The 24,815-nt window shown below is 36.9% G+C and overlaps 4 protein-coding genes across 5 annotated transcripts; 1 reads left to right on the forward strand and 3 right to left on the reverse strand.

Annotated features, from left to right (window-relative positions):
- Positions 1-1,038: 1,038 nt before the first annotated feature.
- LOC103463669 (hydroxysteroid 11-beta-dehydrogenase 1-like protein) lies at positions 1,039-7,690 on the reverse strand. Its single transcript, XM_008407195.3, has 6 exons — positions 6,825-7,690; positions 4,897-5,027; positions 3,054-3,257; positions 2,872-2,965; positions 1,530-1,695; positions 1,039-1,448 (listed from the first exon to the last, which is right to left on the reverse strand). The coding sequence occupies exons 1-6, from the start codon at positions 6,907-6,909 to the stop codon at positions 1,265-1,267; spliced, it is 864 nt and encodes a 287-aa protein (XP_008405417.2). The 5' UTR covers positions 6,910-7,690; the 3' UTR covers positions 1,039-1,264.
- Positions 7,691-7,789: 99 nt separating this feature from the next.
- Positions 7,790-13,692, reverse strand: LOC103463670 (hydroxysteroid 11-beta-dehydrogenase 1-like protein). Of its 2 annotated transcripts, none has more exons than XM_008407196.3 (6): positions 13,519-13,692; positions 11,069-11,199; positions 9,888-10,091; positions 9,670-9,763; positions 9,286-9,451; positions 7,790-9,200 (listed from the first exon to the last, which is right to left on the reverse strand). In XM_008407196.3, the coding sequence occupies exons 1-6, from the start codon at positions 13,601-13,603 to the stop codon at positions 9,017-9,019; spliced, it is 864 nt and encodes a 287-aa protein (XP_008405418.2). In that variant the 5' UTR covers positions 13,604-13,692; the 3' UTR covers positions 7,790-9,016. The 2 variants fall into 2 exon arrangements, with proteins under 2 accessions (XP_008405418.2, XP_081462601.1); XM_081606475.1 differs by lacking the exon at positions 13,519-13,692 and adding an exon at positions 11,352-11,910.
- Positions 13,693-13,909: 217 nt separating this feature from the next.
- micos13 (mitochondrial contact site and cristae organizing system subunit 13) lies at positions 13,910-18,085 on the forward strand. The gene is made up of 4 exons (XM_008407200.3): positions 13,910-14,071; positions 14,467-14,623; positions 15,779-15,836; positions 16,226-18,085. Exons 1-4 carry the CDS (start codon positions 14,043-14,045, stop codon positions 16,321-16,323), a joined length of 342 nt encoding a protein of 113 aa, XP_008405422.1. The 5' UTR covers positions 13,910-14,042; the 3' UTR covers positions 16,324-18,085.
- On the reverse strand, positions 16,698-24,394 carry LOC103463671 (spindlin-1). Its single transcript, XM_008407197.3, has 5 exons — positions 23,831-24,394; positions 23,244-23,285; positions 21,838-22,085; positions 20,636-20,869; positions 16,698-18,453 (listed from the first exon to the last, which is right to left on the reverse strand). Exons 2-5 carry the CDS (start codon positions 23,261-23,263, stop codon positions 18,248-18,250), a joined length of 708 nt encoding a protein of 235 aa, XP_008405419.1. The 5' UTR covers positions 23,264-23,285; positions 23,831-24,394; the 3' UTR covers positions 16,698-18,247.
- Between the last annotated feature and the right edge of the window lie 421 nt (positions 24,395-24,815).

Consider the following 24,815-nt stretch of genomic DNA (forward strand, 5'->3'; position numbering starts at 1 on the left):
TTCAGGGTGCACTACAAAAAGAGTAGACCACCAGGATGGATTGCGCTTCACAGGGAGCCTGTGGTGCCTTTGGGGTTTGGTGAACAAAGGCACAAAGGAACCTAGTGAGAAGGTCCAGCTCTGCGAGGAGTCTGCTGCTCCTAGTGTGGCTACCTTTGAGAGAACAAAACTAAAGAAGATAAGAGAAGACTAGAAATAAACTGAATCATGAGACTAAAGAAACTTAAAAGTCTAATGAGTAAAGTTATAAAAAGAAAAAAAATAGTGTTAATCATCAGTTGTTTTAAATAATTCAATTATAGTTCAGTTGTTTACCTCGTCCCCTTGACATGCATTACGATATTGTAAATGAGCCTGAAATATAGCTGCTGAGTTGCAACAATACTCCTTTTACAACTTAGGCACTAGTGCCCCCATGTGGACATTCAGAGAACATATGCTGCCAGTGTCTTAAACACATGAAGTAAATTTCCTCAAATTTAGTCCTGCTTGAGACATATTGTGAAATGGTGCTAAATAAATAAGCGGAATTGAATTGAATATGAGGAAAACTTTTCAAAAAAAATTACCCTAATTTTTCAATGTACCGTCATGAATGTAAAACTTCAATATTTATCATTCCAAGGTGAAATTTCTTGGTTGTAGTAAATATATATATATAAATAAAAAAACTTTAACTAGTGAATGAGTCATAAAGTTACAAAATTGCAGCCAAATGTTAGTCTTTTATGCTATTATTCTGACATGCAAGTACATGTTAAAATAGTTTCATCTATTGCAACCATACCTGATTTTCATTTTATGTCCTTTGTCACCGCATATTTTTCCTGTATTAAGCTCCTTGTCATGAACCCATCTTTCTATTTTAGATATAAACTGATCTATAAAGTATTTACTGGCTCCAAACTGGTTGCATGTAACTTTTCTTGTCTTTTGTTTTTTTGTTGTGTTTTGTTTTTTGTTACAAACCGAAATGTACTTTTCCTACTGTCATAACAAAAAAATAAAGAAATGTGTACATATACAACAAGACTGATATCAGAAACCACATTCACGTGTGATTTTAATCTGATGATCAGGAAAAAATCAGGATGTGCAATCATTTGACACAAAACAGGTACATTTCTTTAAGAAGCCTAAATCTGAGAAACATTCAAATGAATTTCAGAATCAGACATTTTCAGCTATATTTGATGTGGGCATAAAATCCTGTGTGCATCAAAAACGTACAATAAAAAAACCAAAGAACATCTCAACATGTTTCCTATGGATCGTAGTTGAGGGCGTTCTGGATGAGATGATTTGTTAGAGAGGGATACCAGTCTTTGAAGAGATTCATGACATATGTGTACCAGGGATAGTACAGCTCCGACTGCCTTGTTGCTCCTGTTACGATGATATTCAGTGCAGCTTCTGTCGCAGGATAGGCTGGTGTCGTGATGATTCCCCTGGAGCGCATAAAAAAAAGTCCTTAACATCAAATCACGACTCAAGATATTGTGGATGTTTATTGTATATGATGAACAAACCTGACTGCGTTCAAAGCTGATTCGGTATCAATTAGTCCCAGTGTGATTAGAGAGGTGGACACGTTGCTTTTCTTCATTGCAAGTTCATGGCTGAGGGCCCCAAAGAATCCATTCAAGGCAGATTTTGTTGAACAGTACGGGGCCGTGAAGGGATTGCTCAGCTTCCCTGCAAACCGCAGATAAACATCTGAGTCCAGTGCAGAGTTGCAGGAAATGCAGATCCTACAGTAGAGCTGCACAAGTTTGTTCTGAGCTACTTAAAAAATTACAAGAAACATTTAAGATGTTTTTTAAGAAAACAACATACAAACTCAAAAACTGGGACTTTCTCAGTTTGAAAATGTTTCACATCGAGAAATAAGTACTTCAACTCAAAAGTATATAGTATTTGGTGTTTACTTAAATTGCAAAAATTAAGAATTTTGTGGCTGACTGATAGTTTTTCATTAAATGCAAAATATTGTTAAAGGCTCCAGTTTTTTTATGAAAGAAACTAGAAATGCTGTAATTTTCCAGGCATGATCTAAGTCACTTAAAGCCACTTAAAGAATACAAAAAAAACAAAAAAACTTTTGAATATGTTTTTGGATGGTAATGACAATTTTCCTTTTGTTGCTAAATGTTCCATTAACATAACCAAAAAAAAAAAAGCAAATACCAACAATCAATGTCCATAAGAAGTCCTCAGACACAGTAATGTATTCAGGTATTACCTGGTGGGTTTGAATTTTAACCAAATATACCACTAAAACTTAACCGAGGCCTCAGGAAGTTTACCTAAACATCTATATGCCTTTTTTCGTTCCATCGAACCTCCACGGCGTTGAAATCCGCTCATTTTTAATTGTGATATTTTAGGTTGAAAAAGTGTTGAAGGGTTTTCTTTATTTCCACTTTTTTTTTGTCATAAAATACTTTTTAACCTGAATTACTCATCAGCAACAGAAGGTGAAAATAAATGAATCCTCTTCATGGAATCTCCACCCTCGTTTTGTCAGATGTGTTGCGTACCCCTAATACCATGTGGCGTCTGATGGCAGAGGCACGAGCATTTGGTATAGTGTTTTTGTGACCAGTTAGTCTTAGCAGAGAGGTCAGATTAGCAGATACTCCTTTTAGGATTACCCAGTACCAGCCTACCATGAGCTGCAGGTCAGTAATCAGTGGGGTAAGTCATATTTTTTGATTTGTGACATTACTATTTTTCACATTTGGACACAAGTTGACAAAATCAAATTTAAAAAAAATTAGCTACAAATGTTTTTCCTAAATGTTATATACACCATTTCCAACCCTTAATACATGTGTACATGTATCTAAATTTGCCGTCTATTAAGCTCACCTGCCATTGATGACACTATAACCATAGACCCTTTACTTTTCTCCAAAGAGGGCAAGGCTCTCCAGGCCATCTGTATGTAGCTAAAGAAATTGGGCTTCGGAAAACAAAAAGACACAACGAGAAAGATCAGAGTCACCTTCTTCGTTTTAAGCACTGACAGACCATCAAAGTGCTCCATTTACCTTCATGAGCCACCTGACGTGATCCACGTCTCCATCCCACATGGCAAAGCGAGTCACACCAATGTGGTTGAGAACCAGGTAGTCCAAGCCTCCCAGTTTCTCCAGAGTAAAGTCAACCACTTTGTCAGGGTCAGACTCATTAGACATGTCTCCAGATATGAAGAGAGCTTTCTGGGCCCCCAGACTCAAACACTTCTCAGTAACCTGTGAGCAAAACAGAGTAAATATGAGGAAAATATACAGAGACTAGCCTGAACATTAACATATAGTTTGACTACTGTATGTTGAAACCACCTGATCATTTTCTATGTAAAACTAAAATTGATCATTGTCGAGAAAAGTCGAGATCATCCCACTTGCCCATGCTGGAGATTTTAGTTTAATAGTAACAATAAATAAAGTTATCTTTAAAAATAATTACACAGGTGACATCAAGACCCAACAGTAGAGTCAGACTGTAGTAAAATTAATCTGGTTGTGTGCGTTGTTATTGTGTCTTGCAAACTTTGCTTAGATTCTTCTTTTTTCTATCTGATCATAAAAAATCATGGTCAGAGAGTTTCATGAAACAGGAAGGGCAGGTTTCCTGAAGAAAGAGGAAGTAAGCTTCCAGGATGCATGTGTATAAAAATAGTTCAGACTATTCCTTATTTCGAAGCATTAAAGGTTTAAAGAATAAAATCTAAACATTTTGAGTAATTGGATAAAACCCAGAGTAAAATACTTAAATTAATGATAATAACTTATAATTAGGCCAATAATTAATATTGGTTTAACCAGTGGTTGATATTGGTTTGATTATAAGAATATTTAAACTTGCTCTTACACTTGTGGAAGTACTTACAGAGGGAAACAAGTAACTGTAACATGGTATCAAATAATTAGAATAATGGATTATTATTGGATTAAAATTGGCAATTGAAAGAAAATTGGCGTTCCTCTTTCTTCCCCACGTTGGGCACCAATTTTGTTGTTGCACATCACCCCCTCCCCCATCCCCCATCTCTCCCTTCTCAGAGGAGGGACATGTGCTACCAGCTCTCTGTCTAACAGGTGAATTGAGTTTCCTAAATCAGCTGGGTTTTACCCTGTCCAGAACTGAAGTAAACTCTGTTTAAGCTGGCGTCAAGAAAGACTAGCCTGGTTTCTGACGACCTCCATCCAGATGTCCCACCCTTCTTCACCCTGTGAATTAGCCAGATTGAGCAGCCTGCAGCCAACTAGTTTCAAGGAGCACACCTGTTAACGGTCGCACTTTCTCTTTATTAAAACTTGCACTTGTTACTGAAGGTTGGTTTTAGTGACTCGGGCCAGTCCCAAGTGTGTTGTTTTAGTTTTGGGCTATAAACAACCTATAAAACATTTTACACTTTTTCCTCCCAGAATAAAACTTCATAGCTATTTTACATCCATCAAAGAACTTTAAGGTGACTCATTAATTGAATGTCCACAACATCTTTTAGATTTTCTTAATATTAATTATTTTATTAGTAAGGGAATTTTGCAAGAGTCAGTACAGCTTAATTCAGTAGCAGAAATAATCAAATAAGTAAAATCAATCATCTAGCCTATCTTTCCCTAATGCTGACACTTGAACTAAAAAACGGAAACTTTGAGAAAGACGGACGGAGTTTGGCATCTTGAACCCCAGAACTGGCCTGATGATGAAGAAGGTATCGCAGCAGCAAGAGGCTGCTGCGATACCTTCAAAAATACCTAAAAAAAAAAAATGTTGGCATTTACATGTGTGCTTTTTGGAAGCAGTTTTATTATTACTTGCAAAATAGACTGATTTACTACACAGTACTCAAGGACAGAGGAAACTGTAATAAAAGAAAAAGACCTGCTGTAAAACTTTCTCCCTCCTTGCTGTGATGACAATCTGGGCTCCAAAGCGGGCGTAATGATACGCCATTTGTTCACCAATGCCTGAACTGGCCCCGGTGACCAACACCCTGGCACCTCTAAGAGATTCTGAAATAAAAACAATCGATTTAAAAACCAAAAACCTTTATTTCTACTTATAACATGAACAGTAAAAGCAAGAAGAACAGTAACAACAAGAAACGATCTGTGTTCACAAATGCACAAGACTCCCACTACATTGCATAAAGTACATCCCATAGAAAATAGTTGCGTGCAAAAATTTTTTTGTTTTACAGTCCCACATCTACAGCAGTTAACCTTGAAGACAATAAAATGTTATCAGCAGGCCATTGTATTGCATCTATAATCTCTTCAGAAAGCAGATAACTAGTATTTGCTAGCTCAACTTGCAGTGCTGAAATTCAAAAAGAGGGTCATAATCAGGGTTATTGATAAAAAATCATTTAGTGTGCCAAAGTTTTAAAATGTTAGGATTTAATAACAGCTAAAAATGTTCATCCGTCTGCTCATATGGTTTAGAATCTTTTTAATGAGATGCACCAGAAAGTGGAGCGACTGGAGTTTTCTCCAGCTGTGCACCGTTTGCCAGCTGGCTGAAAGAAGACTTCCACATTTTCCCTCTATTCACAAGAAAGGCAAAACTAGATGTTTGGAATACAACATCCATGAACGATCATGGCTACTAGAGAAGCATCACACATCTTTCTAATAAGGTAACATTAAAACTGCAGTTACCAGGTTTCAGGCAGCATCTCAACAGAGATGCTAACTGCAGGGATACCTCTAGGTACCGCTAGCTTACGAAATTTATCATAAAAATGCTAATAAAACAGAAAGGCCATCTGGAAAGTATGTTTAGTATGTGCAGGGTTAAGGCTCTATTTAAATGAATGACGGCGCTCAGTCTGTGGCTTCAATAGCAGACTTTAGCTGCTCTGCATAGTAGGCCTTGGTGTTTCTCGTCTTGATCTTGACAATATTCCAAAGGCTATAACTGGGGTTTAGTTCAACCTAGTTCATGGACCAATCAAGCACAATGACATCATGGTCATCGAACCGGGTAAGAGAGATGTTGGCAGTGTGAGCATGTGCCAAGTCCTCCTGCTGGAAAAGGTAATCGGCATCTCCATAAAGGTTGTCAGTAAAAAAGGAAGAAATGAAGTGCTGTAAAAATTTCCTGCTAGATGGCAGCGCTGACCTTAAACTTCATAAAACAGTGGACCAACATAATTAGAGAATTCCCTAAATATCACTCACAATGAAAACTTTACACAGGACCTCAGTCGACTTGCATTCTGCGTCTCTGGTCTCTTCCTCCAAACTGTGGAACCTCAATTTCCAAATGAAGTACGTTTATCTGAGATAACTTTGGACTACTGAGCATCAGTTCATTCCTTTATTCCTTTGGCCCAGGCTAAGCATCTCTGATATTGTCTCTGGTTCAGGAGAGGTCTGACACATGGGGGACACAGCAGCAGAAGCCTGGACCAAGTCTTAGCAAAACCAACAGGGGGAGCAGCAGTGGACCTCAATGGTTTCTGGGCCCCAAAATGTTATCTAGTTTAAATTAATTTTTTGCAAGTATAACATTTTATACACGTATAAATAAGTTAAATGGTACATTATTATGCGCGTAATAATAAAAAAAAAACTATTTCACTTTTTGAATTTAATGAAAGAAATGCATTCGTTTTTAGAATTCCATTCTGAAACTATAAGTTGCCTGCATATTGTTTACAGTCTGTGTTTATTACCACATTTATCTGACATCTGTCTATCACGCTCACAGCATGCACGTGCGCGTGTGTTGCAATAAGTAATTGACTCAAAATGTATCATTAGCAGTTGGATTTATGGCAGCAGTAACACATTTATTTAACTTACCTGAATCAAAACTTGGTCTATTCCACTTGACAGCTACATAGCCAACACAAATGCTAGCAATTACAATCTTTACGAAGGTTCCCATGTTGTTTGCGTAATGTTTTTCCTGTGTGTTTCAGCTTTCAGCTGTGAGCTGAAATGTGTGTAATAACGCACTTTCTCGTTTCCCTGTTTTCTGGACGTTTAGGGGGCGTGGCTCCCAGGTTAATGTTTCATTGGACTAGAACTTGACCTGCTTTCCTTCTCCTGGTGAAATTCATGCTTTACTGTTGTGAGCCATGAAAAAACCCCAATTATTATTATATTTGGATATATCAAAAAGTAAATAAATAATTTAAATAACAGCTCGTTTTTATATGATCAGTTATTTTCTGTTTTAAAGACAAAGCAAAAGCTTTTAGAAGAATGTCCCTGAAAGACCATTATGTTGTTTTGTTGATTGCTGATTGGTTAAAAATGGTGGTCAGATCAAAACTGGCCAGACGGAAAAAAGACAGTGGTGATCTATTGAAAGTGGTTTAATATTTAACAATTTGTAAAACAATTAAGATATATATTTTTAACTGCTTAAACTGGGTCTGATTTTTCTGGGGCAGTTTGTGTACCGTAAAAAATGCTTTTCAATGCATTTTCTTTAACATACTTTCGGGGAAAACAGAGGCGTAACGGGGGTGGAAAATTATTTATACACAAAGCTGACTTGTGCATGCAGTGGAATAATCTCAATAGTCAACTCATAAAATGTGGGGAAATAATTAGATGCGACAGAGAGAGATTGGACAAGAGCCGTTTTAATACTGCCCTTGTCCATAAGTCTTATGCTACAGACTCTCAGTGAACGCACCAAGGGAAAAAAAGGCCCGAGTACCTGAATGCAAAGTGCGCATGCGTATGGATTGGACCGAACATCAGGAGACGGATGCGTGTCATAAGATTTGACCAGTAAAGCGACGTCGAGTCCAATACAATCTGAATAAATTTATTGGCCCCCACTTGTTGCACAACCATATGCATCATGATTATCAAATATTATATTAATGGAGTAATAAAAACATTCAACAGAAAGCTGAAAGCTAACAGTTCAGTAATCTGTAGAAATGGGAATAAAAAATAAAAAAAAACGCAGTGAATGTGTCATACTATTAAAGATTTCTAAGATGACATTGATGTTTGTCACAGGAGAAGACATAGTTCTCTATGTGTAGTCAGTGCTGCATAGAATGTAATTAATCTAAAAAATAATTTGAAAATAAAACTGAAAATATCTCCCTCAAAGTTGACCTGCTGTCTGGGAAAGGCAAAGGCAGATAAGGCTTTTTATTTACCTACAGAGGGCAGGCTTATGCCCAGAAGTTTCCAAGGTGCCTTTGAGACAATTTGATTTCTTTAAATTTTCAAAGAAGAAAAAAAAATACACAAAATAAAAAGACACAATAAAACCTAATTGATTATTCTTTAAACTCCATAAGGTCATACAAGGAAATGAAAGAACTTAGTCTTGATAATTAGTAAAAGTCAAAAGTGTCATTTTGGAAACTGTATGATTGATGATGAGAAATTCATTAAATGATCTAAGTGCTTAAAACTGGTGCTTGACCCAACTCTGGTACAAATGAAACATGTGATGAGAGAAATGGTTGGAGATGCCTTTTTTTGTTGTTGTAATTACGTCCATCAAATATTTACATACATTCGATTCTACTACTTTGCATGCAGTGTTGCATGTAGAATTTGATATTTGTCTTTTTCAGGCTCATATATTGTTTTTTTTTTTCATATTTTTACTCATTGTGATGGACTACACTTTTCTGACTGTGTTTATCATTGGTTTCCAAAGTCTTGTCTCTCTGAACTTATGGTTCAGGTTGCTTTTCACCTTAACAGTGAATGGATCAATTTTTTTTTCTATACCCATCATCATTTTGGGATCAAATTGAGCAACTGCACTGAGCAGATGTAATTTAATACTCCTTGTGTAAAGTTTCAAACAAAACCAAAATTTTGAGTATGCTTGAGATGTGTTTTGCAAAAGTGTGATTTTTAAAAAATTTATATTATAAAACCACCACAATGTGCAAACTTAAAGCGAATAAGGGTAGCTGTCTGATTAATCCTATAATATGTCGTTATTGCAGCACAAAATTAAACACATATACGTCCATAATAGCATTAATGCTGCAAACAAATATTGTTCATGGATTGTAGTTGTAGGAGTTCTGGATGAAGTAGTTTGTTGCTGAAGGAGACCAGTCTTTTATTAGAGTTATGACTTGTGTGAACCACGGATAGTAAAGATCCAGCTGTCTTGTTGCTCCAGCGATGATGATATTTAATGCGGCTTCTGTGGCGGGGTAGGCTGGTACATTTGTAACACCCCTGAAAAAAGAAAATAACTAATTCACAACTGATTTTCTTTTTTCAAAATCCTTTGAGAATACTTACTTTTCCATATTTGACAAACCTGACTTTGTCCATGGCTGAATCAGTATCAATAAGCCCCAGGGTGCATATTGAGATTGACACATTGCTTTTCTTCATGGCCAGTTCATGATAAAGGGACCCGAAGAATCCATTTAGGGCAAATTTTGTTGAGCTGTATGGTAGCGTGAAGGGGTTCGGCATTTTACCTTTAAAACAAAGACAAATGTCCCAGTAAATTGCAGAGCTTTCTCAAACACTTGAGTCAAGAAAATAGCTTTATATGTTCAGCTTGAGCTTGAACAAAAACATGAATTTGTAAGCATAGAAATGTGCCTTTTGAGAATGATTTAATGCTTTTGTAATTGTACATTTATCACTTATGTGTCGTAGCTTCATGTAAAGGCAAATATTGAGACAAACTTACCTAAAAGTGATGAAACAACCACCAAAGATCCTTTACTTTGCTCAAGAGAGGGCAAAGCTCTCCAGGCCATCTGAATGTAGCTTAAGAAATTGACCTTTAAAACACACACACACACACACACGCACGCACGCACACACACACACGCACACACATCAAAAGAAACATCAAGGCATTCCCTTGATTTTATGTGCTGAGAAACTGTCAAAATGATCCATTACCTTCATTAACCACCTGGTATGTTCCACATCTCCCTCCCACATGCCAAAGGTAGTCGGGCCAATGTGGTTGAGAACCAGGTAGTCCAAGCCTCCCAGTTTCTCCAGAGCAAAATCGACCACCCTGTCAGGGTCAGACTCATTGGCCATGTCTGCTGCTATATAAAGGGCTTTCTGAGCCCCCAGACTCAGACACTTTTCAGCTACCTGTGAACCGCAAGGAGTAACGTTTTACAAAACAGTTTAACAGAACTGCTGGTGCAGTTGAGATGACGTTAGGTGTGATTTGGTGCTTTCTGGACAAGCTGAATGATATTGAGCTAAATGACTGTGAAGGAATATTGATGACAGGTGAGAAGGCTGATTGGGAGGAAGTCAATCAAGAAGGGGTAGAGATTAGAACATTTAGGAAGGATTAATCTAATTAAAAGTGTTAGTAATGAAGCGGAAGCAGAAGAGGATGATGGATGGATGGATGGATGGATGGATGGATGGATGGATGGATGGATGGAACAGGAGATAATAGGAGATGAAAATATGGAGCTAAAGAAAATGACGATGAATGATTGGGATTAGAACGGCAAGCAAATAATGCCACAGAAATCCTAAGGCATACGGGATAAAAATTGGAGAACATGAGGAAGATGATGGAGAATGTGTGGCAATGATTGATGAAAAAGTTAGGAATAATCAACAGGAAGCTTTAGGAGATGTATTGTGATGCAAATGAGGAGGATGAGGGAGACTAAGTAGAATTAGAAAGAGCAGTAATGAGAAATAAGGAAGATTTGGAGGAATGATGAAGGGGTATGGAAGAAGGAATAAAAATGAGTGGAAATAAAATTAGCTGTATGAAGGTAATTAGGTAGAGAAGTGATGTGAATGAAGGAATAACAACGATAGCAGTAAAGGAAATAGATTAGGAATGTGATGATAAGTGATACAGAGTGAAATTGACTAGAATGAGAGGAAATAGGAATGATGCAAAAGGAATATTGTCTAAGCAGAGGGAGAGAAAGACTTGTGCTGAATAAGTAAGCCATGTAGGAAATGACTTACTTGCTGATTAGATCTGTAGTTTAGATTGTCACCTCAATGGCCCAGTTGAGGTTTTATAGTAAAACCTGTTTTACTCCACTAACACAGTTCCAAAAGACAGAATGAAAAAATTAAGCAAAACTGACCTGCTGTAAAACTTTCTCCCTCCTTGCTGTGATAACAATCTGGGCTCCAAAGCGGGCGTAATGATATGCCATTTGTTCACCAATGCCTGTACTGGCCCCGGTGACCAACACCCTGGCACCTCGGAGCGATTCTAAGACAAAGTCCACACATTCAATAATAAAAAGATGCAAACAGTAATACCACAGTTGTTATTTATTGTGTATAAACGGATATGTCCTAACACAGATACACACAGGCATTTCACTCTACAATAGGATTTCCCTTTGGAATAATAATTCTTACCTTTTATGGCACTCGCTGTAAAACATAAACCCAATCAAAGCCACCTCACAGAATGTTTCACGCAAAATGAAATCAGTCTCGCTCAAAGGACTCGGTGTACAGAAAATGTCTCTGGGACATTTTAGTTGCTTAAAGAAATACCCAATACACCTAAAGATACCAGAGCTGTGCAGTTAACTCGAGCTAAGTCAAGTGAATATTTGTGTTAAATTTACTGCACAGTTTGCCCTTGTGGGCTGAATGAATGTCTGTATTCTCTCCGTTCTAAAGCTGTTTAGTCACTTGAGGAAAGCAGATTATCTGCAGTCATTTGATCTGTTCGTGATTCCGCTCCCAGTTATCCCACAGCAATCATTAAAAACTCATAATCATTATTTTTACACCGATTATTTCTATTCAGGGCAGAGAAGAAGGCATTTTCAGCATCTGATCGTCGAAACAGTTGAATGATTGTGTTTGCATAGTTTATATTCAAGTGGAACAAATGCTGATATTTGAAAGAGCTACACATTACGTGACTGATGCTTAACATTATACAGAAAGCATCTGACCCGACAATAAAAGCATTCTGTGAGTGATATTATTTCTTATATTTACGTTGTTTTTATATGGGTGTGTTGACGTTTAGATTTTTAGATCATGAGGCATAAGAATGAAATCCTATTGTGAGGAATATAGCACCTTTTTGCCATTCTATGAAGAGTAGAATGGCAAAAAGTGTAACACGTTAATGCTGGATTATTAGTCACTACTTAGGTAGATGGCCTGGAGCAAGCCACTTTACAGATATGCCATGTGTAGCTTGCAAAATAGAGCATTAAAACAGAGTTATTTAATGGGTCAGTGGTGTTGCTTCACTACTTTCTATCCCATGACTGTGTGTTTTGCGAGCAGAAATACTCAGAAACAGCAACAAATTATTTTTTGTAAATAAGGGACTGCTAGGGGTGTTGCTATTTTTCGGCAATCTGGTCTGAATTGTGCAACAATGAGAAATAGCCATGGATAAGGGCACTTGGACTGGTATTTTATTAGTGGACTGCAATAGAAACCATTGATAATAGTTTTTTTTTTTGTTCGCAATTTTGAATGATTGCACAAACCTTGCGATACTACAGTTCTTGTAACTGGATTGTCTTAGTGATATTTAAAGGTTCAGATAGAACGTTTATGATGTTTTACAACAAGAATCTCAAATGTCAGTATTTAGGGTCAGTGTCCTATAGCTTTTGAATGTGTCACTGGTCTGCTGAGCCTGAATCAAAGAAATATAGAATCAGGATAAAGACAAAATTCTTTGATTCAGGTTTACTGAAGCAGATGCACGTTTTAAAGTTACAGAACACCATTCTCCATTGACTGGATATTGAGAAATTGGCTTTACAGTAAACATAAGTATTTAACCAAAGAATAAAAAAAATAATCCGTTTTGTTAGAATATAATTTCTGTGGATTTATAAGGGCACATGCTACTTTTGCATGCTCTGAAACCACTTCTTCAGCAGAGACTCCCCATGGCGTGTGGGAGGGAGATGCACCATGACAGCTTTATAAAAGATATTTTAAAAAAGAGCGCCCCCTTATGTTTGAAAGGAGAGTGAACTGTCCTACTGCTCAGTGGGAACTCAAAACTGATTCAGTCAACAGTTTACAGTAGTTAGGCTAAATGAAGTCAGGTCCAATTTATATAAAAACACTTTGAAAGAAGTGTAGCTAAAATATTTGCTGGCGAATTTCAAATAATGAAAGTAACAATAATAATAATGGCACATCATGAAAACTAACGTATTCAATGTATAAACAAGTTCTGCTTCCAATGAGATTATTTCCATTAAACAACTACAATGTACATAGAAACAAGATAAATAAAAACTGGGATTCTTTCTAAAAACATAGTGTCCAATATTTAAACATATGAGTCAGAATAACAGTTTTTATATATTCACCGTAAGGCTGACTCAGTGTACAGACAATGTCCCTGGGACATTTTATGAGTTTGTACTGAACCACCATCCCGCCGTTGCAGGTCAAACACCTATCAACATTGCTGTCATCATCAAAGATCATCATCATCATCAACATGATACACCTAATTCCCTGCAGTTAAGTATACAAACTCGAGCTTTCACAGAAAAGAAAATTTTAGATTCATTTTAGCTTAACGTACCTGGATGAAAACTAGGTGCAGTCCATTTCATAGCTAAATAAGCAGCCAAGATACTCCCAATAAAAAATTTGGCGAATGTTGCCATTTAGCCCACTTGGTTTGCAAAAGTTTCAAGCAACTTCTTTTTTACGGTTTATATAAGTATGGCGAAACGTCACAATACCAGTTAATAGGAGGTGCATGTTATGTAATTTTTTTTTAACAACTCAAACCCGCCCCTCCATATCTGACTAAAGTAATCAAAGCATTTTTAACCAAATTCAAATATATTTTCACAGGAATTGATAAAGTTCTGCCTTTTAAAGTTTGATTTATTTATTTAAACAAACCATAATAATACAACATAAAGTAGATACACGACGAACGAATCTGCCGCTCTGAAATAACTAGCAACTTTATTGACAAAACACTTGAGCACACAGTGCAGACACCGCTTGTCCTTCACTGCTCCTGACTAGCTAGTGTTCTTCTAGGATTGTTTTCTGAAAAGCAACACAAAAAGGGAAAACATAAAACTCTGGAGGATGGCCTCAAGGATCTGGCCTTTAGTAAAGTTGGTATTTTTCTTTCAACTCAAGGTTTTTCATTCAAAGCTTGGTGGTTGACATGCTAAGTACCCGATTAGCCCGTTAGCTCGCTTAAGCTAACAGTAGTAGTGCTACGTTTCACTATTTAAAATAACTCAGCATTTTAGGGTTAAACGTTTTACTTGTATATACTGGTACGTTTGATGGAATTCCCAAACTAGACAAAGCTGTTAAATAACTGCTTTGAGTTACTATCATAGAAATAACCTTCATGCAGTGTACTGTAATAGAGGCATTATGTCGTTTTTCTTTTTTTTTGTTTGTTTGTTTTTGTTGTTTCCGTGTGGAATCATTCATTATTACAAGGCTGCATGGATTTTTTTTTTGCTCAGTATGGCTAACCTCATTCCTTCACTTACAGACTTGTCTCCAAGGTGACCATTGCAGGGGGAGCAGTGTACGTCACCTATGACTCTGGTCTGCTAGGAAGCAGTGAACAGGGGTCAGTGGTCCTGGAGAAGGCCAAAGTAGCTGTGCCACCCGCCTTAGAAGAATGGATTAAGTATTTTGGTCTGGAGGTAAGGATGTGTAAATTGCTTATTTGGCCAATAACTTGGTATTTAGGTATTTGGCATATAGACTGATTTTATGTAGTAGAGACTTTGCAAAGCAAAAGTTTTACAAAGTGAAGGTTTAAAGTCCTCTTAAATTTGAATGGCTTAAAGTCATTTTTGCGATAACAGTGACTAAAGTTGTTTCTGGCTGTATGGAGGTTTGAGTAACACACAGCTTGCCTTCCACAAGTTGTTGCTTCTAGCCAAAGAGAGGTCTTATACTCACATGAAGGCCACCCACCGTAGGTAACCGTTTTGAAATTACACCTCGCAAGCTCAAGGTTATTCATGTGATCCAATTTGTGTTATGTGATACGATATTTGTTTATTATTTTTATTCCGATTCACAGAGAGAGGAGACCAAAGATATGACAATAGCAGCTGTATTCAAAATCAGTTGGCTATTTTAGGCATTTATGAAAATGTTTTAACAGTCAGTTTCTTTCAGCTAAAAGCACAAAAAAGGATTAAACTCTATTTTAGTGGCAAAGGATGGCCTCAAGTCATGTAAACATGAATGTTATACAGAAGTAAGTGTACTGAAATGATTTCTTTGTTTAAAAGTTACATACTTTAAGAAAGGACTAGAAAATAAGAAAACAAGCTCCTCAGTAAATTTAATAGCAGTTTTAACTAAATATAATATTTGCAAAGATTATCTTATTGTTGTTCTGCTCTTTATGGAGCATCACAAGTTCACTGGTCAGGCTATCTGCTCAAGTAGAAGTAGACAACTCAAGCCTGTAGATGCCACGTTTAAGACTTGCGGCTCAAAGTTTGCTCAAGGTGCTTTCAAAACAGCATTAGTTTGATAACAATGGAGGGTGACACTTCAAGTTTCCGTGTCATGAGCTTCCAGACAACTGATTGTCTTTTTTGTAAGGACGGATAAAGTGTTGAGGCTACCAGCTGCGCTGAACTGCCTCTGCCCTGCTCTGTCCTCCACCATACAGCCAAAAAAAAAACCCCTCCTGTCTTGGTTCATTTGTGAAAGTCACGCAAATGCATGTTTTTTTGTGACTTTTTATAATTGGGATAGAGTAATGGATATACTTAAAGCCACTGTTAAATTGTGCATGAAATTTATATAACATCCTTAACCTTTTTCTCTGTCCTTAGGCTCAGCTTCCCACCATGCCTAAGATTGAATTCTCCCCGATTAATTCATGGAACACTGGTAAGAACTGAACAGAATGTCAGTGATCACGAGTTGTTGCTTCTGAGTGAGAGTGAATTATCGATGTAGTTTGCTTATTATAGAGCAGGGGTCACCAACTCCAGTCCTCAAGGGCTACCATCCTGCAACTTTTAGATTCACCTCTGCTCCAAAATGTCTGAGTTCCCTCACCAGCATTCATTCCTCTCTGCAATAGGCTGGAAACGAGCAGTTTATTTGATCCAGGTGTGTTTGAGCAAAGACGCATCTAAAAGTTGCAGGATGGTAGCCCTTGAGGACTGGAGTTGGTGACCCCTGTTATAGAGCATTCAATGATTAACAGCTGAGGTTGAGATGAGTCAGTTTGATTGTTTTAATACCTTGTGTACTTACTTCCCTTCTATTTACAGGAGTGCGGTGGACAATTTCGAGCCTTTCAGAGGCCCCAACAAGAGCATCTGAATATACAAGTCAGGGACTGCAGTACGTAAAAGACCTCATCAAGTGAACAGAACCTCCCTGGGTCACCTCACATTATTAATGTTTGACTTTTGCGCCTGAGAAATGACAGTACTGCAAAAATTTCACCCCCCTCCCTCCAGACTAGAATACATGAAAAGGAAACTTCTGTGTGAGGAATGTGCTGGATTTAATGTAAAATGGTATCTTGTGGAAGTTGTAAATAAAGCAGGGAAGCAAAGTGTTTTTTAAATTAAAAATGTGTCTATGCAAGTTAAATTGTCACCAAAGTTAATTACAATTACAAATAATGTATGAAAGCGTGTCTGATGTATGTATCCAACTTCACTATTTGCTGGCAATAACACCAAATCTTTTTTTTGGTTTTTTTTGCAGTAGGCAGCTTATAATAAAACACAAAACAGATGTGCAAAACTTTATTACAACAGAATGATGACACAAACTGTCATTTAGATTCTGCCACAAATTCAGAACCAGAGAAAACTTAAAGCAGACTTATCTATGATTTAAGTTTGCACAAAAAAAAAAAAAAAACACTCGAAAGCACGGCTAACAGTGATGCATAGTGTTACGTTTTGAACTAAATGCAACAACAGAACTGATTCTAGCATACACGGTCACTCCCACCCTTATGTAAATGTTTTAAAAACCCCCAGGCACTATTCAGGGGATGCAACCAAAGTTTTGACCCAAAGGAGAAGTAATCTGAAGGATAAATAGAGCTCAGTTTTGAGAAATTTGGGATGAAACCTCTTCTGCAAGCATGTAATTTAAGACTACAAGGCATTTTAAAGACCAAAATCAAAGATGGATACTAGTATATTGTTTCTTTTTTTTTGTTGTTGATTACAATTTTAAAAATGTATATTATAGGGGCTTTTACACAAATTTTCCAGCTTAAATACTGTCATCTGAATGTATTGCATTTTATTTTCTTCTTTCCTTCATGCGTATTATTTATAACATTTAGCAGAAAGTATATCGTCTTATATAACATAACCACGTAAACTTTATACAGTAAAGTGCTGCACACAACATCAACACTGAAATCACAACAGCAATGATAAAGCAGATTACATTTGAATAGCAATCTTACAATGAAGAGCTAAACATTCCAAACTGATCCATAATTTCCCTCAAACTGTCCTTTAAATGTAATGAAATGGCATACTTCAATTAGCAGTCTGGAGAAACGGTAAGTAATATATTGCCAAATTGTGACCAGCGTGAAGGCACTTTATGTATAACTGTGCATTTAAATTTAAATAATACTACTTCAGCATTTCCATTGCAACCATAAAAGTGCTGTAAAAATTAGGATTTAAAGCATATTTTAAAATCTCCATCCACCACGTCAACAAGAAAAGCCAGGCTAGACTCACATAATGTAATATGCAGCCGATTAATATAGCACAACTATAAACGTTGCAATACTAGATAAGAGTGCAAAGGTGCAAGAAGATATTGGCATTGAGCAATATAGGGGGCAGATAAGGGTGACTTTGCAAGGCTGTTTCCCACTGATGTCTACAAGTACAAACAGCAAACTAAAGCTTTGATTTTTAGACACACTGTGTGTAACAAATTTAACAAGAACTTCAGAGAAAAGTGCAACTATAAGACATCTTGCTCATCTTTCAAAGCCATAACCACTTAGTAGACTGATTGATGGCAACAATGTAAATGCAAAATTCCTGCGCAGCTTGACAGCACGACCTTAGGCTGTCCATGGATGAAGTTATAGAATAAGACTGTCACCATTTTATTAAAAAAAAACAAAAAAAAAACAAGTATAGCAGTGCTACTTTTCTGCTATACATAGAAATGAATATTGCACTGGCTTCTTAACGAATAAAACGTGTCAGTTATTCCTCAAACCCACCATGAATAATAATTTAACCATGAGCCGAACGAAGATGGGAAACGGGCAGAGATGAAAGTGTTCACTATGTCTACGGGGTTTTGACCAGATCATAAACATGAATATGAAAGTCATCATCATATTTGATATAGTACACTGAGGGCTTGGCTGGGACCTGGTAGATGACCAGGCCTGTTCTCTTCACTCCCTTGTCGGTAACATACTCCACTTGTTTCCCCACCAGACTTTCAGTCTCTTCTCCCGGCTTTCTGTCCGCAGGCAACAGGTGCTTGTTTTCTGAAGGAGGAGAGCGAAACATTACAACGTGTGCAGTAAACTTGCAGATAAAATCAGCAAACTTCACCTCGACGATGTTGTGGCATCTTTAGAGAGTTCTTCCACATTCTGTCCAAAGGTAGTATTTTGTCATATCGACCAGGTCAGGTCAAAAGGCGAAAGAACATCTCATAGCCATGCAACTTTTTATAAGTCCCACCTCTATAAATGAATACAAAAGCTTCTAAATACAAACACCCTGACAGACATTTTAAATCAGTCCACTGGAATTTGACTTTGTTGGTGTTCAGGTTTTATCCATTTTGACCCCGTGTTTGGATGAAGTTTAGTTGCATTTTTTTGCTGTAAGTTGTAATTGTCAAGAGAAAATGGAAAAGGAAAGTTCGCTGGAGTCTGGATTCCAAGAAAATGGTTTTTAGCCCACCCTAAATATCCAGTTTAGCAGACCAGTGTTTAACACATGGTGATAGTTGTGGGAAAATAACTTTGCTGCACTTTTGATGGTTGTATCTCATTAAATATTTTAGAGATAAAATTTAAGGTAAAAATTATAACTCTTAGTTTTGTTTCATCTGACCAAAGGAAATGCATGCTTAGTCTTTAGTCATTGTTGTTATTAGCACACTTCAATCTGAGTAGACTTTTTCTATGTCTACAACCAGAGTTCTGTCTCTTTCCAGCTTCTTTGAAATCGTTCAGTTCCTACCTCTGCCAGGATCAGTCCGTGCTGTTTGGCTCTTTTTAATTTTGTCGATACTTCTCATTTTAGCTCAGGACACTCAGAAACGCTGTGATAACTTTTTGTATCCTTCTCCTGCTTTGTGAATATGTGATGGCTCAAACCTTTGCTGATGTGAATGTTTAGAAATAACCCTCAGTTTTAACTAGATTTCACCAGGCACATCAGTCTGTATGGCACATTCAAAAGGTCAGTTTCAAGGAAAGGTAATCTTGGTCCTGGTGAGTTCTGATTTTACATGAATAGTTCCATTTTTGTTTGTCAATATGAATAGTTTATGGTCATTAAATAAAACATCCGTACTGGAAAATATGAAAAAATACTTGATTTAATAATAGGTAGAAATTTAGATTTGACATTTGAAGCATTCATAATCCGCACGCTGGTAATATATGTGTCCCTGGCCTAAATCTTTTTGATGCTATTGATCACAGAGTTGTGGGGCATTGTGATGTTGGAAAACAAAAATGGCTAACTTGCAAAACATATCGTTTCCAGTTCCAGTAGTTACACTAGAATTTCAAGTTTTTCTAATACTCTGCAGCCCTAATTGCCAATTCTGTAGTGTGAGGCTAATGTATCCAAAGGGCTATTCTAATTTAGAGCTGGAAGATGCTCAGCAATCCAAGTACCATATGATTTATGAGTTGTAGCTTACATTAGTTTGATAGCCTTTAGGCAAATAAAATCAATAATTGCTGGTTTCACATGTTGGAAGAACTCCAAAGATGCATTAGCTTGGATGGCATAATATGATGCAGGATATGACGTTTGAACACTAAACAGCACAGAAAAGTCCAGGTTTTGGAAACTACATCTAAAATAAATTTGGACTTGCACAGACAGACGTATTCCAAGAGAGAAGTGGCATGCGGCTCGAATATGATGCAGAAGCACACACAAACATAACTTGCAGTAAATACCCTGGAGGACTTCCTGCTGTACTCAGACATGGTCTCAAGCTATCTTTTTTTTATTATTTTTATGCCATGTTTGGAAGCAGGATAAGCTCTTTCAGATGTCTGAAGTAAGTGTTGCAAATATTTCTGCTTTCACATGCAGCCTGGTCAGGACATCAGGCTGCATGTGATGTCCTGACATCACATGTAGCTTTACTTTAGAGCAGGGTTACTGCTCTAAAGTAACCCTTTGCTTTAGAGCAGTAAAGGGTTAGATCGAGGTACAACTCATTATTAAAGCATACAAACTCAAAATTGCCTGAAAGCAACCAGATACTTCTTAATTCTGTTTGTTTTCCACTCCTCAAACTGGAAATAAAGGAGACAAATCATTCTGTGTGGACAAAAACTGAGACAACCTTAAATATCTGTAACATTTGCTGAACTTGTTGCTCTTGTTCCCGTTTCTGACGCCTCGAGGAAAACACTACATAAAACTCCTTCTGAATAAATCAGATTTTGTTAAAACACAAATTAACAGTACCTGCTTCTGGCAAAATCCTGAGGTCCCCATCTGCGTAGTCATCCCACAGCTGGTACATATAAAGAACTGGGTCCTTTTCATAAGTGATATAATACCAGTTTGTCATGACTGGAGCTCGGGATAGGACCATGCCTCTCCACTCATTCTTCTCGCCATCTTCCTTTTCAAACAAATGCTCCACTGCTTTGCCCACAAGTTCCTCTGCCCCTGCTGGGATCTTTATTTTGTTGTTTACTGCAGAGACACAAGTGGATATGTTGCTCAAAATGAATAAAAATGCCTGAAAGTACCTTGTGAATTAGAGGTACCTGGACTAGGGCTGGACGATTCATTGAATTTTTGGTTTTTAAATATTACATTTTTTTGAAAAAATAGGGTTTTCTTTTCTCTTCACCAATGCAATCCTTAGGTTCAGAGTGATGTCAGCATGCCCAGGGCCGCCATCTTGTTTGACAAGCATGTTTTACAGATCCTATTTATCAGGATTGTTTATTTTGAATTCAGGTCAGTTATACCTGAACTGAATTCAGGAGTGTTAGAGCAAGGCTAGGATTTTCATTTTATTTCTTTTCAATTATGAGAATAAAGTCAAAGTAACACAAGAATGAAGTGTTAATATTACCAGAATAAAGTCAGAAATTAGGAGAATGAAGTAGTAATTTTCTGAGAACTCCTACACAAAATATAACAAAATGAAATGTTGAGCATCTTGCTCAGTTATACTTATCGGTTCTGTTATCGGTTTTACAGATAAGTAACTTTTTAATCTTTTAACACATGAGCATCAAAATATTATCAGTAGCAGGACTTTGAAACAATTGTGCAAACGGCTGAGTCTATTTCAAAGAAAGAAGAACATGGACTGAGCCGGTCACGTCAGATCTTGAAATAACCCTATTAAAGCTTTATCCTCATTAAAACATCCGTTTTCTTGTGATTTTAAGACAATCTTCTGCTAAAATTGTCTTTATTCTGCCAATATTATGACTATATTCTTGTAATTAAAGAAAAAAATTCTTATAGCCTGGCCCTAACACCGATTGAAGTAAAAGCCACTTTTTTTGAAAATAGTTTCTGTCATTTGAAATTTCTTTTTTAGGAAAAAATAAATAAAATCGGAAATTGGTTCTCAGATGAATCGGTTCATCTGAAATTTTATTTTTAAGCCGTATCACCCAGCCTTAGCGTGGACACGTACTCACCGATATTCTCTGACAGAACTTGCAGGTTGGACACTCTCACGTCCTTGAATAGCTCGATGCCGTAGACGCAGTCAAAGCCGTCGTACTTCACCATGAAGAGAGAGGGATTGACGCTCAGTCTGTCCAGCACCGTTCCTTTCCATTTGCTTTGGTTGCCCTTCTCTCGCCAGTTATGCTGAATGCGCAATCCCAGGATGGAGTTGGGGTCCGGCGTCGCCACGTCACTCAGTTCCCCGCTGCTCCGCTTTCTGATATCCGACATGAACAGACAGCCTTAGAAGTTCTCACACAAAAGTGGGATAATTCTGATCTCCAGAAGATAGTCTGGTACATTTTAGCATTACATTCACTTCATGTACTGACTGTAAAAACAAGAACATGAGCAAGAGATCACATCTTACATGTGCTACCAATTTTCCTTTTCTGAGAGCATATTATAAGAAAATGAAGCGTTTTTGCGGTTGAATAATTTAGCTGATAGGACATCTTGATCTCCTTTTTCCCGTTTTCAACATTAGAGGTTTATTAATACTCCCCTAAAATGTTTTTCTAATTTGTTGTTTTTCTAAGCAAACTAAAATATTTTGACAATATTATAAGCAGTTAGTAGCATTATATTAAGATATGAAACAAAAATAGATCAGAATCAGGTCTATTGGCCAGGATTGTGTGCAAAAAAAGAAATTAAGAGCACACATTAGTATACATTTATAGACTTACAGCAAATAACAGAACATCACACAATTATTTAAAAAAGCAACTAATATTCCTATTGCTGCAATCGCAATCTAACATACTACTAGAGATTCCATACTCTACTCTAAAAGTTTTACTTTGTACCTTTTATTTGTATGAACATTAGTGGAACTGCTATTTTCTATATCTTGTCTTATCCATGTTTTTCACGACTGGAAAACTAAACAATTTTTCCCCTTTTTTTTAACACTGAGTAAATTCAGGAATAATTATATTTGTGTGTGTGTTTGGTGGGTGCTCCTCTGTGTTACGGCTGGTCGAGTCCAAAATCTTCTCTGGCATCACATCAAAAGGACATTAAATTATAGATTCCAGTAAAGCCAAAATGGACAAACAGACAAAAAAGAACAGATGGCTTTCCAGAATGTATAATAAAACTTCCCTAGGATCCCTTGAAGATGGAGTGGTGCAAGTGAAATTTGTGTTCCTATATTTTATGCTTTCTTTTACACTAGCCACATAGATCCAATCACAGTCACATTTGTAGATTAAAGCACAGACTGGTAGGCAACTTGGGAGATTGTGCCTTTCCGCAGTCTCCTTGTGTGAAATTAGGTTTGCTTGATTTAAAAAAAAAAATGTTCCAAAAGTTTTGATTGTAATAACACATTTTCACACATCACATTGTCCAATAGTTCACTTTCACGTACCTGCCCCTTTTCTTGGACATGCCTCTGGAAATTCAAAGGTTACTATTTGAAAGAAAAAGAAAGCACTTTAGTTGTTATGTCACCAGGAAGAAAAGACAAACACAGGAGAAGAGGGAAATTTAAATAATCCTTTAAAAAAAATGGGCTTGACGTGTTGCTCTAAAGACTGACAACTCCATCAACCAATGAGCAGGTATCACTGAGCCACTTCCTGAGAATTTATTCGGGTGACATAGCTATGGAGGTCACGTCTACAGATGAGTTAGCTCGCACGCCAGTATAACTGGATGACAAGCCTGCGGGTGTAATGTATTTACATGAATATTTCACATACCAACATATCAATGCCACGACGGAAGTCTGAAAACATTCAAATACACTCGCATTAGCTCATATTCCTACTGAAGTAAATATCGCGCCGTCTGTCTGGTCACTCGTTATCAATGCAGATGTTGCTGTAGGTAAGCAGAGGCGTACAGTCAGCCATATCTATCTGCTTACCGGTCTCACTGACAAGCTAACAAGCAGTAGCAACAAATGGATGTTTATTGCGTCCGTATACTAAGTGTGGAACACAGTTTAATTACCTTTAAGCAGATTTCATGTCAGTACTGTTCGGTTTGTATGGCGGATAAATGTTGCCACACGCCAACCCGCCCGCGTAAATCTCGCGAAACCTATGGAAAAACAGGAGTTAGCTGTGGCTGGTTGATCGAGGGGGGAGGAGACTCTAGTTCCCAGCAAGCCTTAAGGTTGCCATGACGGCAGGAAAAAACGTAAGCAAATGCGCGGGGAATTGTGGGTATTGATGTTTCTAAATGCCAGCACTCTGACAGAAACCTGGTGGGTAAATTTCTAATGTTTTGATTTGTAAATGCAGCAAAGTTTATGTTAAAACTATAGCCTGTGTAATTTTTTTTTCAAACTGTGACATTACACTGATAACTTAGCATTCACTTATAATTCACATAGACTATGATAATTTGGAAATATTTTCCGACAGCCTTTTATTCTTTTTCCTTTTATTATTTCTTTAAAGGAAAAATATTATGTATATTAATAAAAGATCTGACTGGGACAACAATCAGATATATTGCTTTAGTTGCATCATGTTAGATTGTATGGAGCGCTAATTCCAGCCGAGGTATGATAATTTTTTTTGTTTTATCAGTTTGGTTGGAGGATATGGAGGACCAAAACCGACATAATAATAAATAAACAAATAAATATATAAATAAAATAATAAATATATATCCCACATAATAAGAAATAAAATAATAAAAATATAAATAAAAGAATATATATTTTGATAAGAATTAAAAGCATAAATATATATTTTGATAAGAAATATAAACAAATATATATTTTATTTTTCATTTCCCCTTACACATGAGTTTCCGTTAAGAAAAATAGATATTTAGCTTTTTTTTTTTTGCTTCTCCCTTTTCTGCTTGATGTATTTCTGCTCGCTGTTTCCGTTTGCTGTATTTCTGCTGCATTGTTATGTTAATGAGGTGGGCTGCCTTCTATGTCCAGCTCTTCTACTATTGGTCAATAAACAGGAAAGAGAAC

The sequence above is a fragment of the Poecilia reticulata genome, chromosome 4 (genome assembly GCF_904066995.2).
Source record: "Poecilia reticulata chromosome 4, P_reticulata-male-v2, whole genome shotgun sequence".
NCBI classification, from domain to species: domain Eukaryota; kingdom Metazoa; phylum Chordata; class Actinopteri; order Cyprinodontiformes; family Poeciliidae; genus Poecilia; species Poecilia reticulata.

Excerpts from the sequence above, each read along its gene's own strand:
- LOC103463669 (XM_008407195.3), bottom strand. The coding sequence starts at position 6,909 with ATGGGAACCTTCGTAAAGATTGTAATTGCTAGCATTTGTGTTGGCTAT. Across the intron at positions 2,966-3,053 it reads ACGTCAGGTGGCTCATGAAG|CCCAATTTCTTTAGCTACAT; the intron begins GTAAATGGAGCA and ends TGTTTTCCGAAG. Across the intron at positions 1,696-2,871 it reads TATAGTGTCATCAATGGCAG|GGAAGCTGAGCAATCCCTTC; the intron begins GTGAGCTTAATA and ends TGCGGTTTGCAG.
- LOC103463670 (XM_008407196.3), bottom strand. The coding sequence starts at position 13,603 with ATGGCAACATTCGCCAAATTTTTTATTGGGAGTATCTTGGCTGCTTAT. Across the intron at positions 10,092-11,068 it reads GGGAGAAAGTTTTACAGCAG|GTAGCTGAAAAGTGTCTGAG; the intron begins GTCAGTTTTGCT and ends TGCGGTTCACAG. Across the intron at positions 9,764-9,887 it reads ATACCAGGTGGTTAATGAAG|GTCAATTTCTTAAGCTACAT; the intron begins GTAATGGATCAT and ends TGTGTTTTAAAG.
- micos13 (XM_008407200.3), top strand. The coding sequence starts at position 14,043 with ATGGCCTCAAGGATCTGGCCTTTAGTAAA. Across the intron at positions 14,072-14,466 it reads AGGATCTGGCCTTTAGTAAA|ACTTGTCTCCAAGGTGACCA; the intron begins GTTGGTATTTTT and ends CTTCACTTACAG. Across the intron at positions 14,624-15,778 it reads TTAAGTATTTTGGTCTGGAG|GCTCAGCTTCCCACCATGCC; the intron begins GTAAGGATGTGT and ends CTCTGTCCTTAG.
- LOC103463671 (XM_008407197.3), bottom strand. The coding sequence starts at position 23,263 with ATGTCCAAGAAAAGGGGCAG. Across the intron at positions 22,086-23,243 it reads ATGTCCAAGAAAAGGGGCAG|AAAGCGGAGCAGCGGGGAAC; the intron begins GTACGTGAAAGT and ends GTCGGATATCAG. Across the intron at positions 20,870-21,837 it reads AGTTCTGTCAGAGAATATCG|TAAACAACAAAATAAAGATC; the intron begins GTGAGTACGTGT and ends GTGTCTCTGCAG.